The sequence below is a fragment of the Podarcis gaigeae genome, assembly GCF_964106915.1.
Source record: "Podarcis gaigeae genome assembly, chromosome: 8".
In the NCBI taxonomy this organism is placed as follows: domain Eukaryota; kingdom Metazoa; phylum Chordata; class Lepidosauria; order Squamata; family Lacertidae; genus Podarcis; species Podarcis gaigeae.
The window spans coordinates 75,805,196-75,826,325 of record NC_139684.1 but is presented as its reverse complement, the minus strand read 5'-3'; the positions used below and the strand labels follow the sequence as shown (position 1 = coordinate 75,826,325).

General features: G+C 44.0%; 2 protein-coding genes across 3 annotated transcripts in view; one reads left to right on the top strand and one right to left on the bottom strand.

The window, feature by feature from the left end:
* The window catches only part of LOC310851532 (uncharacterized protein), a 76,488-nt gene extending 57,958 nt beyond the window's left edge, over positions 1-18,530 (bottom strand). Inside the window, exons 1-7 of one of the 2 annotated variants that reach the window (XM_083754053.1) lie at positions 17,864-18,530; positions 15,544-15,699; positions 13,973-14,152; positions 13,086-13,220; positions 3,973-4,128; positions 1,688-1,867; positions 818-955 (exon numbers count right to left, since the gene is read on the bottom strand). In XM_083754053.1, coding sequence (XP_083610179.1) covers positions 818-955; positions 1,688-1,867; positions 3,973-4,128; positions 13,086-13,220; positions 13,973-14,152; positions 15,544-15,699; positions 17,864-17,942 — 1,024 coding nt within the window. In that variant the 5' untranslated portion in view covers positions 17,943-18,530. The remainder of the gene's footprint in view (positions 1-817; positions 956-1,687; positions 1,868-3,972; positions 4,129-13,085; positions 13,221-13,972; positions 14,153-15,543; positions 15,700-17,863) is intronic. The other variant, XM_083754052.1, reaches the window with a different exon arrangement.
* LOC310851730 (phospholipase A2 inhibitor 25 kDa subunit-like) overlaps positions 1-21,130 on the top strand; it is a 1,159,037-nt gene that overhangs the window by 763,653 nt on the left and 374,254 nt on the right. The window lies entirely within an intron of this gene.

Here is a 21,130-nt window from a genome sequence, read left to right as displayed (position 1 = left end):
ACTTGGGCTGTCCATACGTCATGGACTCCAACTCCCATCAGCCCCAGCCAACTTCTAGAGGGCAAAGGCTGCTGTAAAGAAAGGAGTCTTCAAGTAAGACATGGGCAGCAGTGTTTAAAATTAGCCAAACACATTTTTCATCTGCTATCACCACCTGCGACCAAGTGCCAGGTTGACACCTAACATCTCCAACATCTGGAGGTACCAGCCTGGGGATCACTGGATCTTGACTGTTTTCACACACTAATACCACATCCTGTAGAATTCATTATAGCTAATTGTTGACACTTGTCTTCATTTCCCCCACCCCACTGCCCTACTCACGGTTGTGAAAAATATTCTTACGTTGTGTATAACGTAATATATATGTGGGCTTTCCCTGGATCAAGAGACTTTTCTTCCCTAAGAACTTAAAGTTCTTAACCTTGCTCTAGATGGTCATCTGAACTAGCCAGATGTTTAACCAAGAATCAATCGCAGTCAGTCCATCATTTGGAAAACAAGACTTTAGAGCTGTCTTTAGGGCTGACGGATAGACATTCTGTTTTGGCAACTGTAACCTTGGTTTAAGAAGCCATTTGGCACCTAGATTATATATCTGAGTTTCTAACACTGGTGGGCAGATGAAATCGTTTTGACCTTGTTCCATAGCCAAGTCACTATCTTCACCAACCAGCACTTCCCTTGAATTAAATCACAAACACACCCTTTAAATAATGTATTTAGAAGGGAAGCAGGGCACAATATGGTAAAATTAGAGAAGGTCAGAAGTGGAGCAATTTAAGACTGTGGAAGAAATTCCCTAGGGCGAACTCACCTCCTCCATCTAGTGCAATAGTAATGTTCATGCTGCCTTGGTAACACTGGTCGTAGTCTTTGCCGCATTCCATAGTCTCTTTGATGTTTCCACTGGCGCCCCAACCAAAGCCCGAGTAGCACTGGTTGGAGCCTGTTACTGGAGTAAGACATCAAAATGAAGAGCAAGGGGTCTGTAGTGGGTCTGGATAAAAAAAGGTCACTCCCCTTTGCAGGAGTCTCCCCCTTTTTTCTGTCTCTTAAACAATGATAGGGGGGAATATTTCGGTTTACTTTGCATATCAAAGTGAAGCTACTTAAATTGCCCTTTTCAAAGCAATGAGGATCTTAATTGTACCCAGGGTAAACCCGCCAAAATGAATCAGCATGTGTTTACGTGGATGCATTAAGCGAGGTATTATCCTTCAAAATTTTGTGAGGCAGTTCTCCAATTTATAGGTGTGTGCGATTTTTGCACATATTAGGAGCTGATGCCCCTGTTTTCTCTACTTGCCAGACCCTTTGCCAAACCCCACACCTGATCAGGTCCTTTACCCCCCACTCACCCCTCGCCTATCCCTCCAGCTCATACAACCTCTGCAGTGCACCCTATATTCCCACTCCCCTCTCAGCTCCCACCAAATCTTTCCCCATGCTCTCGCCGCTAAATTACACCCTAAAGCACACAGTCTTTTCTCATTTCTTGAGAAGCGGGGTTACCTTTTCTATAGCACGTGAGCCCTAGAGTTGAGGAACAGGGCCGCTTGCCTTAGAAATATTCAAAATTGAATTCTTCAAGCATCCCTATTGACAACCACCCTCCCAACAAGTGAAACTGTGAGTTCTCACTTTCCTCTCAGGTGGCATTCAACACCCTCCCTAAAAAAAATACCTCCATCCTCGATAGGGGTGTTGGGAACTTCCCTCGTTTTCACATTGCAAAGGTCACCAAAACAGTAGCTCTGGTTGAACTGGATGGCAAAGTGTCGGTCACCAGAGTTGATTGGTTTTGTTCTATCCACAAGGTCCTTGCTGGCACAGCCTTTGTGGCTCATTATCAAAACTTCTTTATCTAAAATGAGGGGGGTGGGAAAAGATGTATATATACAAACAATAGAATGATGCAGTGGCAGGGTGTTCCAAAGACCTTACCTTGACAATATTTGCTCTGGGAGTTATTTATACATGATTTGGCAGGGTTAGGGTTGCCATATTTCAAAAACTTAAAACCTGGACAAAAAAAGTTTTTGTTTGTTTCTAGGCCAAAGTTGTTGATACCTGAACATTTCAGCAATTTCGGCCCAAACACTGTTTCCGATGGCCGAATCCTGGGAATGCCTGAAAAATTCTGGACATACAGCAACTGTATACGGGGGATGGGGCTGCTAAAGCCTCCTGCTTTCCCCCCCCCCCTCTGGTTCATGTCTACCTTAGTGTCATGGGTGGGGGTGATTTTGTTCATGTGAGCGGCCCTAGAAAGTGCTGACACTTCCTCCCACTTCCCACTTCTTCCTGTTTCTTCGTCACACATTTCCTGGCAGCTGTTTTACCTCAAAAGCCTTATATAGCTGGGTACTCATAGGATGGTAGCCTGAATTCTAGCCATGCAAAATCCAGAGCTTTTCTACACCCTCATATCTCCAAATCCTCCACTGAGGCAAGTAAGATGCATATTGTATTTTTAGCATGCAGTCCAGCTTAACAAAAGATCACAAGGAAGGACTGGAGCCAGAATGGCATTTGCCCAGTGGTGGAAAGAAGATGCTGTACCAACTTAGGAAGAGTGGCTGCAAGTAAGTTCATTAGTAGGTTTAACTTAAATCAGCAGTTAAAAATATTACTAAGATAAATGGAAGAATAACTTTAAAATGGAGTAAAGTGGAACACGCAGTGTTAAAGCTAAAGTAGAAAAGTAACCACAAAAGAGGGTGGGGGGGGGGATAATATATGTGTTTGTAAGGTGTGTATTTGTAATCTTGCGAAAAATGTTTAGTTTATAATATAAAAGTTTATATATAAAGTTTATATATGTTCAACTTTGACCAGTCTCTGTTGGGCCACTAAGGCTGGGGATATCCTTTTCCCAGGCCCCTGTGGGGCAGTGTGAGGAGAAACCTCTCTTTGGAGCGAGAGGGAGCAACTCAGAGACCAGTGGCTGCCAGGAGGTCTCCCAAGGAGAGGGGAGAGGGGAGGAGGCTGAGGGAATACTCTGCATGAAGGGTGTACAGTAAAATGGTGAGAAATTGCTACCTCTGCAGACAAAGGATGACATAACTGGCTCCTGAGTCCTACAGTTAATTGGCTCAGCACAGGCAAGTTGCAGAAAGAATGTGCAGTGGTACCTCTAGATACAAACTTAATTCGTTCCGGAGGTCCGTTCTTAACCTGAAACTGTTCTTAATTAGAGGCGTGCTTTTGCTCATTGGGCCTCTTGCTGCTGCTGAGCCGCAGGCACATGATTTCCGTTCTCATCCTGGGGCAAAGTTCTCAACTTGAGGTAACTCTTCCAAGGTAGTGGAGTTTGTAACCTGAAGTGTTTGTAACCGGAGGCATTTGTAACTTGAGGTACCAATGTACTTGTTCAACAGGGAGCCGTGGACTCAAAAAAGTTTAAAACCTCTGAACTAGGATATCAAACTGAAAGAACAAGACAAGATTTATAAACTATCAGAAGGTTGCTCTTGTAACACTATACTGGTAGCAGTACCCTTCTATGCCCTTCCAGATTTCATAGAAATGTAGATATGGATGGGACCACAAGTGTCATCTAGTCTAATGCCAGATGTTGGATTTCACTCACATCAGCCCCAGCCAGTGTGACCAATGGTTAGGGGTGGTAGGAGTTGAGATCCAACCAAATCTGGAGGGATGAGAGGTCCCCTGTCTCTGCACTAAGCTATGGCTTAGTGTTACATTTGAACTGGGTCTGTGTCAACTCTCAGAAACAGCTAGGTATTCTTTTTATTAAAAATTAAAGAAATGGAGGGCAGAGGTTCGGAAAAAAATCTCCAAATATAAAATAAAATGAATCAAAACATATTTTAAATACCTCAATTCTGAATGCATGCAGAACATCATTTCAGGCCCCAGGTAATCCCCCAGGTAAGTAATTTCATGCTTTTCCTCTCTCAAAAATCTAGCAGCCACACAGGATCCACCTGGTGGAGCAGCACTTACCTATAGTGAATGTAAGTTGTGCATCTGTGCAAACGTTCTCAGCACTGGAGCAGTTGGTAATACCGTTTACTGGGGAGGCATTTGATGTTTTGTTGCCATTGTTTGGAGTCATAAGATGGACGGTGTTGGAGCTATGGCACTTCAAGGCAGAAATTCCTGAAAGGAAATGTGGGGAGAAAGGGTATGAGATCCTGGTGAAATTATTAGCAATGTCTTTCTGCCTTGAAATCATCAGGGACTAGAAATTGGTTCCCCCCATTTGAAGTGAAAACACAAATTCTTCGGAGGCAGAAATTTGTGCCAAATGCCTGTTCTGAACCACAGGCCCAAAGGAAGGGCCTGAGTGAGTGGTTTGATGCATAGATACCAAAGAAGGATGTCAAAAATGCTATAATGGCCAGTCCTAGGGCTTTATTAAATCATAGAGGTGGATGGGACGACGAGGGGCATCTAGTCCAATGCCAATTGTTGGATTTCAACTCACACCGACACCAGTCAGATGTAAACTTACAAAACAGACTAATGACAACCAAATCATACTCATTACCCGCCCCCCAGGCAGCCTATTCCTCTTTTAAAGCCATCCAGGTGGGTGGCCATCCCAGTCTCCTGTGGGAGGGAGTTCCATAGTTTAACTTTGCACTGTGTGAAGAAGATCTTTCTTTTAGCTGCCCTGAATCTGCCAACTTTCAGTCCACAATATCTAGTGTTTTGAGAGGGAGAGAGAGAAATGTTTCTCTAACCACTTTCTTCAGGCCACGCATAATTCTTGAGCATCTATCATGTGAACTCTTTCCCCTACTTTCTTGTTTCTCTGTGCAAATCTAGTTGGCGCCCACCCAGCCACCCAGGTCTGCAACTCGAGGACATCCCAATAGCAATAACTGGTACCTGAAATAAGACAGGTCATCGCCAGCAGTCCTTGCAGCACAACTGTTGCAGCTCTCCATCTCAACGCAACACCCTCCATGGTCTGAAGCTGAGAGGCCCTCTGAGCCAAAGAACCAATTTTCTGATGAGTCGTGGAGGAAAAGCAGCCTATGATCTGAGAGAGTTGGGCTGTTTGGTTGTATATATATATGTATCAAGCACAAATGTGCTCAGTAGAGATTGGCTGGAGGGACTTCCTGAAAGACAAGAGCAGTTCTGGTGATGGCAGGATTACGCAAAGAAGAAAGAAGCCTATGCAAACAGTAAACAGCAACAGATGTGGAATCTGGCAATAAGGTAAAGGTAAACAGTTAAGTCCAGTCAAAGGTGACTATGGGGTGCAGTGCTATTTGAGGTATGGGAGAGAATGAAAGAGAGAATTATAGAAAGAACACCATGGTGGACCTCTCCAATAGAGGCAACCTCGACATTAAAAAAAATTATATATAAAATATATATTATATATAAAATATTATATATAAAATATTATATATAAAAATTGCCTGGCCAACTTATAGAGATTTAGTACAAGGAATGAATAAAAATATCAAATTAAAAGAATATGAAGAACTCAAAATATTGGGAATAAATTGGTTAGAATATTTGCAATTTAAGGCTACATATGAAAAAGATATAAAAACTAGGGGATTTGGGAATAAAATATCAACAGTAGAAGAGAAGTTTAATAAAATAATCAAAAAACATTATCTAAAATGTATAGATTATTAGATAAAGTCTTCCCAGATCAAGAAGTCAAAGGAGAGAATATGCTAAAGTGGGAATGGGATTTAGGATATACAATTGATTCTGAAGATTGGAAAAAGTTTTTTTTGGGGGGGAAATATAAATTTTATGGCTTGCTATTCATTAAGAGAGAATTATATGAAGATACTTTCCCTGATGTTGGGAAAGATAGAGGGCACAAGGACAAGAGGACGGCAGAGGACGAGATGGGGGGACGGTGTTCTTGAAGCTACAAACATGAGTCTGACCAAACTGCGGGAGGCAGTGGGTGACAGGAGTGCCTGGAGTGCTCTGGTCCATGGGGTCACGAAGAGACGGACACGACTAAACGCCTAAACAACAACATATGAAGATGCACCACAGATGGTATATGGCACCAGACTGGCAAAAATGAATAGATCGAATAGTAATAAATGCTGGAGATGTAATAGAATGAAAGGCATTTGATATCATATGTGGTGGACATGTCCAGAGATCAAAAATTTTTGGGAGATGATCCATGAAGAGATAAAAAAAATGATAAAAATATCATATATCAAAAGGGCAGAAGCATATTTACTAGGGATCTTGAGTAAGGATATCCCCAAGGACAAAATTAACATCTTTCTGTGTGCAACAATAGCAGCGAAAACGTTGGTAGCCAGCCATTGGAAAGGAAATTATATCCCAACGAAAGGGGAATGGTTAAGTAAACTATGTGAGTACCTGGAGTTAGCAAAATTGATGGATTTAATAAGGCATAAATCCAAAGCTATAATTCAGAAACAATGGGAATACTTAAATGAATATTTACACAAGCAGGGCTCAAATACGAAAGTTTGGTTGTGCTTAGACTAACCTTGTGAAGAATGTAGAAAACATAAAGATTTGACTGATTATGAAAGAACCTAAGGAAGGGAAATGATTGAAGAACAGATGTAAAGGTGAGCTAGATAACTAAGAGACGTGAGGTGAATGCGGTGGAAATCTTTTATAATATTTTAACTAGGATTTATATATTGTAATATTTGAAGCATGAATTTGGTAATATTATTGGTTATGAAAAGTATTTTTTTCCTTTTCTTTTGTCTTTTTTTTTTAGTTTGCATTTTGGAAAACATGTATATAAATGTGTTTACAGTGTTATGCATTGTTCTTTGTTTCTCTTTCTTTTTCCTTTTCTTTTCTTGTAAGATTCAATAAAAATTAAAATTAAAAATAAAAGGTAAACGACCCCTAGATGGTTAAGTCCAGTCAAAGGTGACTATGGGGTGAGGCGCTCATCTTGCATTCAGGCTGAGGGAGTTTGTTCCACAGACAGCTTTCCGGGTCATGTGGCCAAGATGACTAAACCACTTCGGATGCAACAGGACACCGTTATGGAAGCCTGAGCGCATGCAGACGGCATTTGCCTCCCCACCCCAGCAGTGCCTATTTATCTACTTACACTGACGTGCTTTCGAACTCCTAGGTTCAATATTGCAGATTCTGGCAATATGGAGCCCCAAGCTAGTACAAAGTTTGGCACCTTCTAGCAATGGCAAACCAGCTGTGCTGGTACAAAGCGAGACAGGCCCTTTCTTGCTCTCCCCACCCTCTTTTCCCATCCTATCTTCCTCTCCTCTTTCCCAGCCTGATGTTCCCTCCCTGGCAAAAATAAATTAAAAATCACCAAGAAAGTTATAGCCCTTAAGATATTTGAAGATGGCTCCTCTCAATATATATATAAAAAATAAACAAATTGTCCAGTAGCACCTTAGAGACCAACTAAGTTTGTTCTTTGTTCTTGGCATGCACATGAAAGCTTATACCAAGAACAAACTTAGTTGGTCTCTAAGGTGCTACTGGACAATTTATTATTATTTTTTAATATATTTTGAGAGGAGCCATTATTTATTTGTTGCATTTATTTACTGCATTTTTTCTCCAAGGAGCAGAAGCTGGCATACAGAGTTCCCCCTCCTCCATTTAATCCACCCAACAGCCCTGTGAGAAAAGGCTGCACAGGCTGTAGACTGGCAGATACAGTGGTGGTCTGGATGAGTGCCAATAAATCGAGACTGGCAAGACAGAGGCACTATGGGTAGGTGGTTCTCAAATTTGAGAACGTAGGAGCCTGCTGTGGAGAAGGTTGCCCTCCCCATGATGAAACAGGTGTGCAGTCTGGCAATGTTCCTGGAACCAAAGGCAAATGGAAAATTTCCAAGAAATCTTTAAAAGTTTCCTGTTTCTCTGGTGTTCCCTTAAGGCACGGCACCATTCATACAGCTCTCAGATGTGAGCAAAGTTCCATTGGGCATCCGAACCCAGCTTGCTTCACTTTATTTCTTCAAAACAATCAACCCAGGAACTTGCCCAACAGCTTGATGTTTCAAAAGCAAGACTGCAGCCCCCAAGGCATATTTCAACACCCCCTTCCTACCTTACATGGTGTCAAATTTCTGTAAAACAAGGGCAAAACACGGTACATAAAATAATACAATAGAAATTGAGAAGCAGAGACTAGAGGTTGGAGCAAGGGAGGTGGAAGAAAGCCTTGCCTTATTAAGTCTCTCCCCTCACAGTTCTTCCTCCAGGAACAGCTCCCTTCTGAGGACTCCTAGGGGCGGATGGTGGGGTAAGGCAGGTGGAAGAAGGCCTTGACTGATGAAGTATCTTCCCTCACAATTCCTAGCACCCTCAACAAACTACAGTTCCTACTATTCTTCACAGGAAACTGCAACTGTTAAAGTACTATAAATGTCTTCTTCTTCTTTGGCGATCACTTGTAGCCAAGTAAGATTGTCTTCCATAAACACGGTTTTAACAATGAGTTCGTAAATGATTGTAGAGGCCAATTCTGGATCCACACATCCTTCCACATTGGGGACATTGGTGGGAGTTGATCACGGTGTGAATTTGCCAAGTGTGCCTTCCTCTTAGCATGTTTCTCCCTTGCATCCTGAGTTTGAGTGTCTTCAAAGCCCATGACACCTTTGGTAAAGGCTGTTCTCCAATTGGAGCGCTCACAGGCAAGTGTTTCCCAATTGTAGTTTATACTACATTTCTTTAGATTTGCCTTCAGACAGTCTTTAAACCTCTTTTGTTGACCACCAGCATTACGCTTTCCATTTTTAAGTTTGGAATAGAGTAGTTGCTTTGGAAGACGACAATCAAGCATCTGCACAACATGACCATTCCAACGTAGTTGATGTTGAAGAATCATTCCTTCAACACTGGTGATCTTTGCTTTTTCCAGTACACTGGTATTAGTTTGCCTGTCTTCCCAAGTGATGTGTAACATTTTTTGGAGAGACCATTGATGGAATTTTTGAGGAGTTGGAGATGGCATCTATAAGTGGTCCATGTTTCACAAGCATGCAGTAAGGCTGGTAGTACAAAAAGCATTTTGGTTTCCCTGAGAATGTCCCAGTCCTCAAACACTGTGCAAAAATCACTCTACCTCCACATCCCTGTATTCACATATCTCCACCCTTCCTCTACACAAACAAGAGGAATTTCATAGTTCAAGTGTACATGTTGTTCTTGCGAAATCACTTGAGGAGCGTGGCATGTCAAGGTCAGTGAGGGCTGCAACCTGAGGATAAGGAGTACAGCCTTTGGAAAGTCCTGGGGGCCACACAGAGACATTTGGAGGGCCACATTCAGCCACCAGGCCTGAAGTGCTTTATGTCTGTAGTAGAGCAATACTTGTCTTGCCTAGAATCACAGCTGAACAGAGGTCTTTAAAGCTGCTTCTGTCATTGTAAACCCCAGTTGGTCAGCCAAATGTTTTGTCCCTCTTGTGGGGTTTTATTTGCCAGGCATTTGCAACTGATTCATCACATCTGTTCTGCTTAACAACATTGTATTATTCTTGTCTCTCAGTCTTACGCCTGTTTGAAGAATATGATGTAGTTTTTATTGCATTATGTTGAATGAAGAGTGGATTTTTCAAGGGAGGGAAGGAGGGGTAGGAACATAGAATCACAGAATTGTAGAATAGATTGCCATTGTTGGAATGGATTACCATTCTTGATATGGTCCCCAAAGTTGGATGCCTCCCCCTCTATCTGCCGAGCGGTGGCAAGAGCCCATGGGGTTCCAGGCACTGACTCAGAGTCTGTGTTCCTTTGGAGAATTGAGACATGGTGGAGACTGTCACAGCTTTAAGAAATATGCTTAATTCACCTTTTTACACCTTAAGTCTGCATGGAGGGACCCCTGATCTTACATGAGTCCTTTCAAGAGGAAGTCCAAGGCATCTCTCTTCCCCAGCCTTTAGCCAGCCTGCCCAAGATGGATGCTAGTCCTTCTTCCTTCTTCTTATTCCCAGCAGCATTTGCTCAAAACTCTCTTTTCCTGTCACCTCACACCCCATTACCCTGGCAACCTTCCAAACCCCCAGTCTCAATTCACACCTCAGGGCAGGGGGGAAGGGTGGTTCTCTTGCATTGCCACTGGCCCTCTAGAGCCCCCTATTGTTCCTTAATGGCCCTAGTTTGGCCAGGTCATTTTGCATAGGCTAGTCCAGGAATGGACTAACTTATATGCAGAATAACTTATATGCAGAATTCATCATGCGAAAGGCTGGGCTGGATGAATCCCTAGCCGCAATTAAGATTGCCGGAAGAAATATCAACAACCTCAGATATGCAGATGACACAACCTTGATGGCAGAAAGTGAGGAGGAATTAAAGAACCTTTTAATGAGGGTGAAAGAGGAGAGCGCAAAATATGGTCTGAAGCTCAACATCAAAAAAACGAAGATCATGGCCACTGGTCCCATCACCTCCTGGCAAATAGAAGGGGAAGAAATGGAGGTAGTGAGAGATTTTACTTTCTTGGGCTCAATGATCACTGCAGATGGTGACAGCAGCTACGAAATTAAAAGACGCCTGCTTCTTGGGAGAAGGGCAATGACAGGCCTAGACAGCATCTTGAAAAGTAGAGACATCACCTTGCCAACAAAGGTTCGTATAGTTAAAGCTATGGTTTTCCCAGTAGTGATGTATGGAAGTGAGAGCTGGACCATAAAGAAGGCTGATCGCCGAAGAATTGATGCTTTTGAATTATGGTGCTGGAGGAGACTCTTGAGAGTCCCATGGACTGCAAGAAGATCAAACCTCTCCATACTGAAGGAAATCAACCCTGAGTGCTCACTGGAAGGACAGATTGTGAAGCTGAGGCTCCAGTACTTTGGCCACCTCATGAGAAGAGAAGACTCCCTGGAGAAGACCCTGATGTTGGGAACAATGGAGGGCACAAGGAGAAGGGGACGGCAGAGGACGAGATGGTTGGATAGTGTTTTCGAGGTTACCAGCATGAGTTTGACCAAACTGCGGGAGGCAGTGGAGGACAGAGGTGCCTGGCGTTCTCTGGTCCATGGGGTCACGAAGAGTCGGACACGACTAAATGACTAAACAACAACAACAACAAAGTCCAGGAATTCCTCTACAGCTTCTATTCTTCCTTCATATCCCAAATAATCAACATCCAACCAGTTATTAATTTCTAGGGTTTAGGGGTCCCCCAAAATCTATAACAATATTATTATATTGAATATGTAGTTTATGAGTTGTCTCCAATGCCAGTCCTATGGAGAGTAGTCCCATTGAAGTTAATGGGCATGGCTAACTTGGGTGCATTGATTTCAGTGGGTCTGTTCTGAGTAGCCCTTAGTTGAGTATAGCTAGTGTTGCCATACGTCCATCAGCAGTTGGCAGCCATGTCCTGGCACAAATTGGAAACAAGTTTGGGAAAATCCAGATATATGGCAGCCCATGTCGGCAGTGCTGTTTTTGCCAATCATCCATAAGAATAGCTCAACAAGTTTAACAACTTTTGCCAAAATCAAAGCGCAACAACTTTTCTCTCTGGATTTTCACTGTTTGAAATATGACAACTCTAGCTATAGCCATTAGTATTTTGCCACCGCATCCGAAATCTGTAGGGTCCTGGGAATCAAACAAATTGCTTGGTTTTGCAAGGGAGAATCAGACCCTAAGGCGGTGGTTATCCAAAATAAAATTTTATTTTATAGATGTGAGCCATAAATCCAATTGGGACAGGTCACTGCCTTGGAGTCCCAACTCCCTCCCTCCCTCCCTTCCTTCACCCCTTCCTTCCTTAGTCCCTCCCTCCCTCCCTTCCTCCCTCCCTCCCTCCCTCCCTCCCTTCTTCACAACACAGCCCTTCCAAACCCAAATGCAGGTTCCAGCAGTTCAGGTGCTCCCCAATCCCCTTCTCACCCCCATATCCTGAGCGTGGTGGTTCCCAGGACTGCCAGGAAAGGGCAAAGTTGAAGGCTGAGCCCTTGGAAACCTGACCCATAATGATCATAAGACAGGTATGGGTTGGTGGTGCTCCTCACACCATGATTGACTATCTTGAATGCAAAGTCACTCTTCTTCCAATTGCAATTGCTGCCGAAGCAGCAAGGCCCTGACTCGCTGGTGATATTTATAGGGCCGAAGGATTGGCTCTTTATAACATCGCAGGCTGAGCGCTGGCAGGTCCTGATGGTCATGGGAACAGAGCTGGATCCTGTTGTGGGAAGGGAAGGAAGGACAAGAAAGACACAACATGTTAGGTATGGAGGGCATTGGCCCCCTTCTCTCAGCATGCATTGAGATGCCACAGGGAATCATGAAGAAATTGGAGCCTAAGGGGTAACCCACACCCATGCGTTCTTAGGGGGCAGGGACCCCTACACCTCTAAAAAGAAAATGGCCTGTTTTGCCTTAGAGTTGAGGGGAAAATCTGTGGGAGGAAGTTAAATTCTTCAGGGGGGCAAATTCTGACATTGCAGGTGGTTGGACTAGATGACCCTTGGATTCCCTTCCAACTCAACAATTCTATGTTCTATGATTCTATAATGTTTGGCTTTAAGAAGTATTTTAATTATTTATTTTAACTTTGTAAGATATTTTATTCTGTTTCTATTCTGCTATGTCGTTTGCCTTTTGTAATGGCTTTGGCCATACACATGAATAATATTCATATTGGTACATGTAAAGGAATCTCCATCAAGGGGCCCCAGTCACATCTGAACCTAGTAAGATGCATTTATTTCATTTAGAAACAGCTTGTCACATCCTATTTTTCGGTGTTCCCAAATTCTCAGAGCTGCTTGCTGCTGATTTATGATCGTCATTATAATAAAAATATGGTATTATTAAGATGCCACGTCACCAAAAGGCCCCCTGCAATCAACAGATCACCCTAAAGAGGGAATAAATCAGCAGACAATTGCTAAATCAGTTTCACCAACTTCATGGACTCAAATTCCCATCAGTGACTGCCAAGTTCTAGAGGGCACCAGGGCTGGCAAAGGAAGGGGTTTTCAAGTAAGACATAGGCAGCAGTGTTTGAATTTAGCCAGGTGCCAAGTTCTGATACTGGAAGTGAGCTCAGCTTGAGGGAAGGGGGTGTTTTTTGGGGGGCAGGAGCTGTGGAAGAAATTTCCTAGGCAAACTCACCTCCTCTATCTGAAATAGTAATGTTCATGCTGCCTTCGTAACACCGGTCGTAGTCTTTGCCACATTTCGTAGTCTCCTGCATGAATCTAGTGGAGCTCCACCCAAAGCCTGTGTAACACTGGTTGGACCCAGTTACTGGAGTAAGAAATCAAAATGAAGAGCATGAGGTTGGGGGGGGGGCTGGATTGAAAAAGGTCACTCCCCTTTGTAGGAGTCTCCCCCTTTTTCTGTCTCTTAAATAATGATAGGAGGAGAATATTTCGGTTTGCTTTGCATATCAAAGTGAGCCTACTTAATTTGCCCTTTTCAAAGGATTGGTTTTCTTAATCATACTCAGAGTAAACCCACCAAAATGAATTGGTATGTGTTTATGTGGATGCATAAAGCGAGGAGTTATACTTCAAAATCTGAACTTTCCTGAATTTTGCAAGGCAATTTTCTAATTTAAAAATGGGTGCAAATCTTTGCACATATTGGGGGTTGTTGCCCTTGCTTTCTCCACTTGCCAAACCTGCCAGACTCTTCACCAAACTCTACACCTGAGCACGTCCCTTCCCTTTACCCCTCACTCACCCCCCAGCTCACCCCTCCCCTACAGTGCCCCTCATGTTTCCACTCCCCCCACAGCTCCCTCCAAACTTTTCTCTGTGCTCTCGCTGCTAAATTACACCCTAAATTACACCCAAAAGCACACCATCTTGTACATTTCTTGAGAAGCGGAGTTACCTTTTCTTTGGCAAATGAGCCCAAGAGTTGGGGAACAGGGCCTTAGAAATATTCAAAATTGAATTCTTCAAGCCTTCCTATTGACAGCCACCCGCCCTACAAGTGAAACTGTGAGTTCTCAATTTCCTCTCAGGGGATCCTTAAAAATAAATAAAAAATACCTATGTCCTTGATAGGAGTCTTGGGAACTTCTCTCGTTTTCGCATTGCAAAGGTCACCAAAACAGTAGCTCTGGTCAAATTGGATGGCAAAGTGACGGTCACCAGAGGTGACTGATTTTGTTCCATCCACAAGGTCCTTGCTGGCGCAGCCTTTGTAGCTCATTATCAAAACATCTTTATCTAAAACGGCGGCGGAGGGGGGGGGGAGATGTATAAATACAAACAATAGATTGATGCTGTGGCAGGGTGTTCCAAAGACCTTATCTTGGCAATTATTGCTCTGGGGGTGACTTATACATGCTTTGGCGGGGTTATTGTCATTGTTTAGTTGTTTAGTCATGTATTTCAAAATCTGAAAGTCCAGACACAAAAGATTTTTGTTTGTTTCTTTGTTTGTTTTTGCCAAAGTTTTCCCCAAAGTTGTTGATGCCCAGACATTTCAGCGATTTCTGTTTCCAATGGCTGAATTCCAGGAATGTCTGGAAAATTTTGGATGTATGGGCAACTCTATACAGTGTAGGGTGGCTACCAAAGCCCCCTGCCCATTTTTTCCCCTCTAGTTTTTTTTCCTCTGGTTCATGTCTAACTTGGTGCCATGGGTGGGCAGGTTTTTGTTCATTTGAGTGGCCCCAGAAAGTACTGAGAGTTCTTCCCACTTCCCACTTCTTCCTGTTTCCTTGTGAGACACTTCCTGGCAGCTGTTTTACTTCAAAAGCTAGGTTGGAAACCAGCCCAAGTCTGTGGCCAAGCATCTGTGGGCCAGCTGCCTGTGACAGAAGAGGCAGAAGGAATCCTGGATGGAGCAGTGGGTGTGGCTCTTGCCCTAGGACACAGCCTGCATTCTAGCCATGCAAAATCCAGAGCTTTTCCACACCCTCACATCTCCAAATCCTCCACTGAGGCAAGTAAGATGCAGATCGTATTTCAAGCATGCAGTCCAGAATATCTGAAAGGTTCTGGCATGCAAATAGTTGAAACTATTTCAACATTAGTTGAAACCTTTGAACTAGGATATCAAAAAGAAATAACTAGCCAAGATTTATAAACCTGCGGAAGGTTGCTCTTGTAACACTACATTGGTGGCAGGAATCTATGCCCCTCCAGATTTCATAGAATTGTAGATATGGATGGGACCACAAGTGTCATCTAGTCCAATGCCAGATGTTGGAGTCCACTCACATCAGCCCCAGCCAGCATGGCCAATGGTTAGGGGTGGTAGGAGTTGAGATCCAACCAAATCTGGAGGGGCCAGATGTCCCCTTCTCTGCACTAAGCTATGGCTTAGTGTTACATCTGAACTGGGTCTGTGTCAACTCTCAGAAACAGCTAGGGATGCTTTTTATTAAAAAAAGAAATAAATGGAGGCCAGGGGCTTGTACAAAGATCTGCAAATATAAAATAAAACGAATGAAAACATATTTTAAATACTTCAATTCTGAATGCATGCAAAGTATCATTTCAGGCCTCAGGTAATCCCGCTGGGAAATTTAGGGGTTGTAAGTAATTTCATGCTTTTCCTCTCTCAAAAATCTAGCAGCCACACAGGATCCATCTGACAGACCAGCACTTACCTATAGTTAATATAAGTTGTGCATCTGTGCAAACGTTCTCAGCACTGGAGCAGTTGATAATACCGCTTTCTGGGGAGCTATGAGATGAGGAGTTGCCCTTGTGTGGAGTGGTAAGATTGACGGTGTTGGAACTATGACACTTCAAGGCAGAAATTCCTGAAAGGAAGTGTGGGAAGAAAGGGCATGAGATCCTGGAGAAGCTATTAGCAATGTCTTTCTGCCTTGAAATCATTTGGGACTAGAAATTGCCCCCCTCCCTTTTAACATGAAAGCAGAAGTTGTTTGGAGGCAGAAATTTGACCAAGTGCCTGTTCTGAACCGCAGGCCCAAAGGAGGGGCCTGAGTGAGTGCTTTGATGAGTGGATACCAAAGAAGGATTCAAAAATGTCAGAATGGCCAGTCCTAGAGATTTATTAAATCACAGGGTTGGATGAGACCAGTAGGGGCATCTAATCCAATGGCAGTTATTGGATTTCAACTCACACCAACACCAGTCAGATTTAACTTTCAAAACAGAACAATGACAACCAAATTATAGGCATTACACACACCCCAAAAGGCATTGTAGTTAACCTGAACTTATCCTAATATGGTATTTTAAAAAATGAAGAAGAATTTTTTAAAAACCAACAGCACAATTCAGATTTGAAAGCAAAGTATGAAGCTAAAAAAGAAAGAAAGAAAAACAGGTGGAGGCAGGCAGCTCCATGGGAGAGTACTTCACAGTTCCTCGTCCCAGTTATTTTTCCCTGGGTCAGTTTCCCACAGTTTTGAAAACACTACATTAGGCCGCTTAGCCACTGAGTTCCAGCATATTGCAAGTCAAACCACATTCACTTTCTGGGAAAGCTTTTGGGTGACATGACTCCACCTTCTCTTTTCCTGACACAGCCCAAACCTTCTCCTTCTTTCAGACAGGGCTAAACTCACCTCAAACACACACTCCTCTCCACCAGCAGTACCCAAAATGTGACTTAAGCAAGTCATAGCACATTCACTTTCCGGGAAACCTCCTGTGTAGGATTGCAATATGTCCTCTTTTCCCAGGACATGTTCTCTTTTTTTCCTGGGCACATCCTCATTTTCAGGACTGAAATTTCTGCCTGGGAGGATTTTTAAAATTTGACTAAATGTCCTGGGTTTTGTTTGTTTGTTTGCTTGTTTACAAAAATCTAAGAAAAAAATCCTAGTGCATTAGACTCAGATCTAAGGCACCCGGCTAAGCTAGTCTGCAGCAGAGAATCACAACAGAGCAGCAGCTTAAACTAGCCAAATACTCTATCAATCCTTTCTCTGATCTAAAAGGATGCTGGCTCAGCTACAAGATCTGGAAGGAGTCTGGGAGGGCAAGAGTTAATATAAAGGTAAAGGTAAAGGTACCCCTGCCCGTACGGGCCAGTCTTGCCAGACTCTGGGGTTGTGCGCCCATCTCACTCAAGAGGCCAGGGGCCAGCGCTGTCCGAAGACACTTCCGGGTCACGTGGCCAGCGTGACATCGCTACTCTGGCGCGCCAGAGTTGCACACGGAAACGCCGTTTACCTTCCCGCTAGAAAGCGATCCCTATTTATCTACTTGCACCCGAGGGTGCTTTCGAATTGCTAGGTTGGCAGGCGCTGGGACCGAGCAACGGGAGCACACCCCGCCACGGGGATTCGAACCGCCGACCTTTCGATCGGCAAGCCCTAGGCGCTGAGGCTTTTACCCACAGTGCCACCCGTGTCCCTAAGAGTTAATATACCCCTGTCCTTAATAAGAGTCCTTATGTACATGTTAAATGCAAAAATCTTTCACCCAACATGGGGCTCAAACCCATGATCCTGTGATTAAGCCTCTCATGTTCTACCAGCTGAGCTATCCCAGCTCTTGAGAAGAGCCAGAGAAATCAACCCGAGAGGCAACCTATTCCTCTTTTAAAGCCATCCAGGTGGGCCCATCCCTGTCTCCTGTGGGAGGGAGTTCCATAGTTTAACTTTGCCCAGTGTGAAGAAGGTCTTTCTTTTATCTTTCCTGAATCTGCCAACTTTCAGTCTCAGTGGGTGTCCACTATTTCTAGTGCTTTGAGAGGGAGAGAGACACATAATTCTGGAATATCTATCATGTGAACTCTCTCATATTATCTCTAAACTAAAACATCACAAATAATGCAAACTTTCCTCACAGGACAGTCGTTCCATCCCCTTGCACAGTTTTGGTTGACCCTTTCTGAACCTTTTCCATTTACCTTGAAATTCCTTCTTGTTTCTCCGTGCATATCTAGTTGCACCCACCCAACCACCCAGGTCTGCAGCTTGAGGACATTCCAATAGCAATAACTGGTACCTGAAATAAGAAAGGTCATCACCAGCAGTCCTTGCAGCACAACTATTGCAGCTCTCCATCTCAACGCGACACCCTCCATGGTCTGAATCCGAGAGGCCCTCTGAGCCAAAGAACCAGTTTCCTGATGAGTCGTGGAGGAAAAGGAAAAGCAGTCCAAGATCTGAGAGAGTTGGGCTGTTTGGTTATATATATATATCACACACGAATGTGCTCAGTAGAGATTGGTGGGAGGGACTTCCTGAAAGACAACAGCAGTTCTGGTGATGGCAGGATTACATAAAGAAGAAGGAAGCCTATGCAAACAGTAAGCAGCAACAGATGTGGATTCTGGCAATAAGGTAAAGGTAAACGACCCCTGGATGGTTAAATCCAGTCAAAGGTAACTATAAGGTGCGGCGTTCATCTCGCTTTCAGGCTGAGGGAGCTGGCAATTGTCCACAGACAGCTTTCCGAGTCATGTGGCCAAGATGACTAAACCACTTCGGGTGCAACAGGACACCGTGATGGAAGCCTGAGCGCATGCAGACGGCGTTTACCTCCCCGCTATAGCAGTGCCTATCTATCTACTTAAACTGACGTGCTTTCAAACTGCTAGGTTCAATATTGCAGATTCTGGCAACATGGAGCCCCAAGCTAGTACAAAATTTGGCACCTCCTGCAATGGCAAACCTGCCGCACTGGTACAAAGCAAGACAGGCCCTTTCTTGCTCTCCCCACCCTCTTTTCCCATCCAATCTTCCTCTCCTCTTTCCCAGCCTAATGTTCCCTCCCTGGCAAAAAGAAATTAAAAATCACCAAGACAGTTATATCCCTTAAGATATTTGAAGATGGCTCCTCTCAATATATATATATAAAATAAACAAATTTCCCAGTAGCACCTTAGAGACCAACTAAGTTTGTTCTTGGCTCTTGGCATGCACATGAAACTTATATCAAGAACAAACTTAGTTGGTCTCTAAGGTGCTACTGGATAATTAAAAAAAAAAAATGTATTTCAACTGCGTCAAACCAACGCGGCTATCTACCTGAATCATGTCTCCTTTTTTCCAGGCTAAACATACGCAGCTCCTTCAACTATTCCTCATAAGGCTTGTTTTCTAGAACCTCCTGGTCCCTTCCAACTTTATAATTCTGTGTATTATTTATTTATTCCATATTATTTATTTGTTGCATTTATTTACTGTATTTTTCTCCAAGGAGCAGAAGGTGGCATACAGGATTCCCCCTCCCCCATTTGATTCACCCAACAGCCCTGTGAGGTAGGTTGCACTGAGAGACAGTGACTGGCACAAGGCCACCCAGTGAGTTTCATGGCTGAGTTGGGGGATTGAACCCCAGTCTCCCAGGTCTGAGTCCTCCTCTCTAACCACTACACCACACTGCTTCTACTCAAAGCTGTTGAAAGTGGGATTGGGAGCATCAATAATGCCAGCTACATTAGAAAAGGCTGCACAGGCTGTAGACTGGCAGATACAGTGGTGGTCTGGATGAGTGCCAATAAATTGAGACTGGCAAGGCAGAGGCACTATGGGTAGGTGGTTCTCAAATTTGAGAACGTAGGAGCCTGCTGTGGAGAAGGTTGCCCTCCCCATGATGAAACAGGTGAGCAGTGTTCCTAGAACAAAATGCAAATGCAAAATTCCCAGAAATCTTTAGAGGCTTCCTGTTTCTCTGATCTTCCCTAAAGGCACGGCATCATTCGTACAGCTCTCAGATGTGAGCAAAGTTCCATTGGGCTTCCAAACCCAGCTTGCTTCACTTCATTTCTTCAAAACAATCAACCCAGGAACTTGCCCAACAGGCTGATGTTGCAAAAGCAAGAGTGCAGTCCCAAAGGGATATTTCAACTCCCCCTTCCCATCTTGTTGTTGTTTAGTTGTTTAGCCGTGTCCGACTCTTCATGACCCCATGGACCAGAGCACGCCAGGCACTCCTGTCTTCCACTGCCTCCCGCAGTTTGGTCAAACTCATGCTTGTAGCTTCAAGAACACTGTCCAACCACCTCATCCTCTGTTGTCCCCTTCTCCTTGTGCCCTCCATCTTTTCCAGCATCAGGGTCTTTTCCAGGGAGTCTTTTCTTCTCATGAGGTGGCCAAAGTATAGGAGTCTCAGCTTCTTGATCTGTCCTTCCAATGAGCACTCAGGGCTGATTTCCTTAAGAATGGATCGGTTTGATCTTGTAGTCCATGGGACTCTGAAGAGTCTCAAGAGTACCCATCTTACATGGTGTCAAATTTCTGTGCTGTGATCTGGCAATGTAATACAGTGGTACCTCGGGTTAAGAACTTAATTCGTTCTGGAGGTCCGTTCTTAACCTGAAACTGTTCTTAACCTGAAGCACCACTTTAGCTAATGGGGCCTCCTGCTGCCACCACGCCGCCAGAACATGATTTCTGTTCTCATCCTGGAGCAAAGTTCTTAACCCGAGGTATACTATTTCTGGGTTAGCAGAGTCTGTAACCTGAAGCGTATGTAACCCGAGGTACCACTATAAAATAATAGATACCTCTAAATATGATACAAAGTGTTATCCTTTAGTGGCTATAGCACAGAGGGAGGCCTGGGAAAATCAATTTTCCCAGGGGCACCCCATGTTCTTAAAACAGAAACCCAGCCATAGGCAGTATAAAAGCCATAAGTGCCTTGCCTCCTGTATCTATGGAAATACCATTTCTAGGAGAAATCATAAGAACACAGGAAGCTGCCTTATCCTGAGTCAGAGTGTTGGTCTATCTAGCTCAGTAGAGGCAACAGTGACTGGCAGTGGATCTCCAGATTTTCAGGCAGGACTCTTCCCTCGTCCCCTTGGGTATAGTTTGGCCCCACACACCTACTGCAAAATTGGGAGCTGTCTTGATAACTTTTTGGGACATGGGTGGCACTGTGGGTTAAACCATTGAGCCTAGGACTTGCTGATCAGAAGGTCGGTGGTTCGAATCCCCGCAATAGGGTGAGCTCCTGTTGCTCGGCCCCAGCTCCTGCCAACCTAGCAGATCAAAAGCACATAAAGGGCAAGTAGATAAATAGGTACCACTCCGGCGGGAAGGTAAATGGCGTTTCCATGCGCTGCTGCTCTGCTTCGCCAGAAGCGGCTTAGTCATGCTGGCCACATGACCCGGAAGCTGTATGCTGGCTCCCTCGGCGAATAAAGTGAGATGAGCACCGCAACCCCAGAGTCGGTCACGACTGGACCTAATGGTCAGGGATCCCTTTACCTTTACCTGATAACTTTATCGTCGAGGGGCCATTCTACCAAGAAGAAGAAGA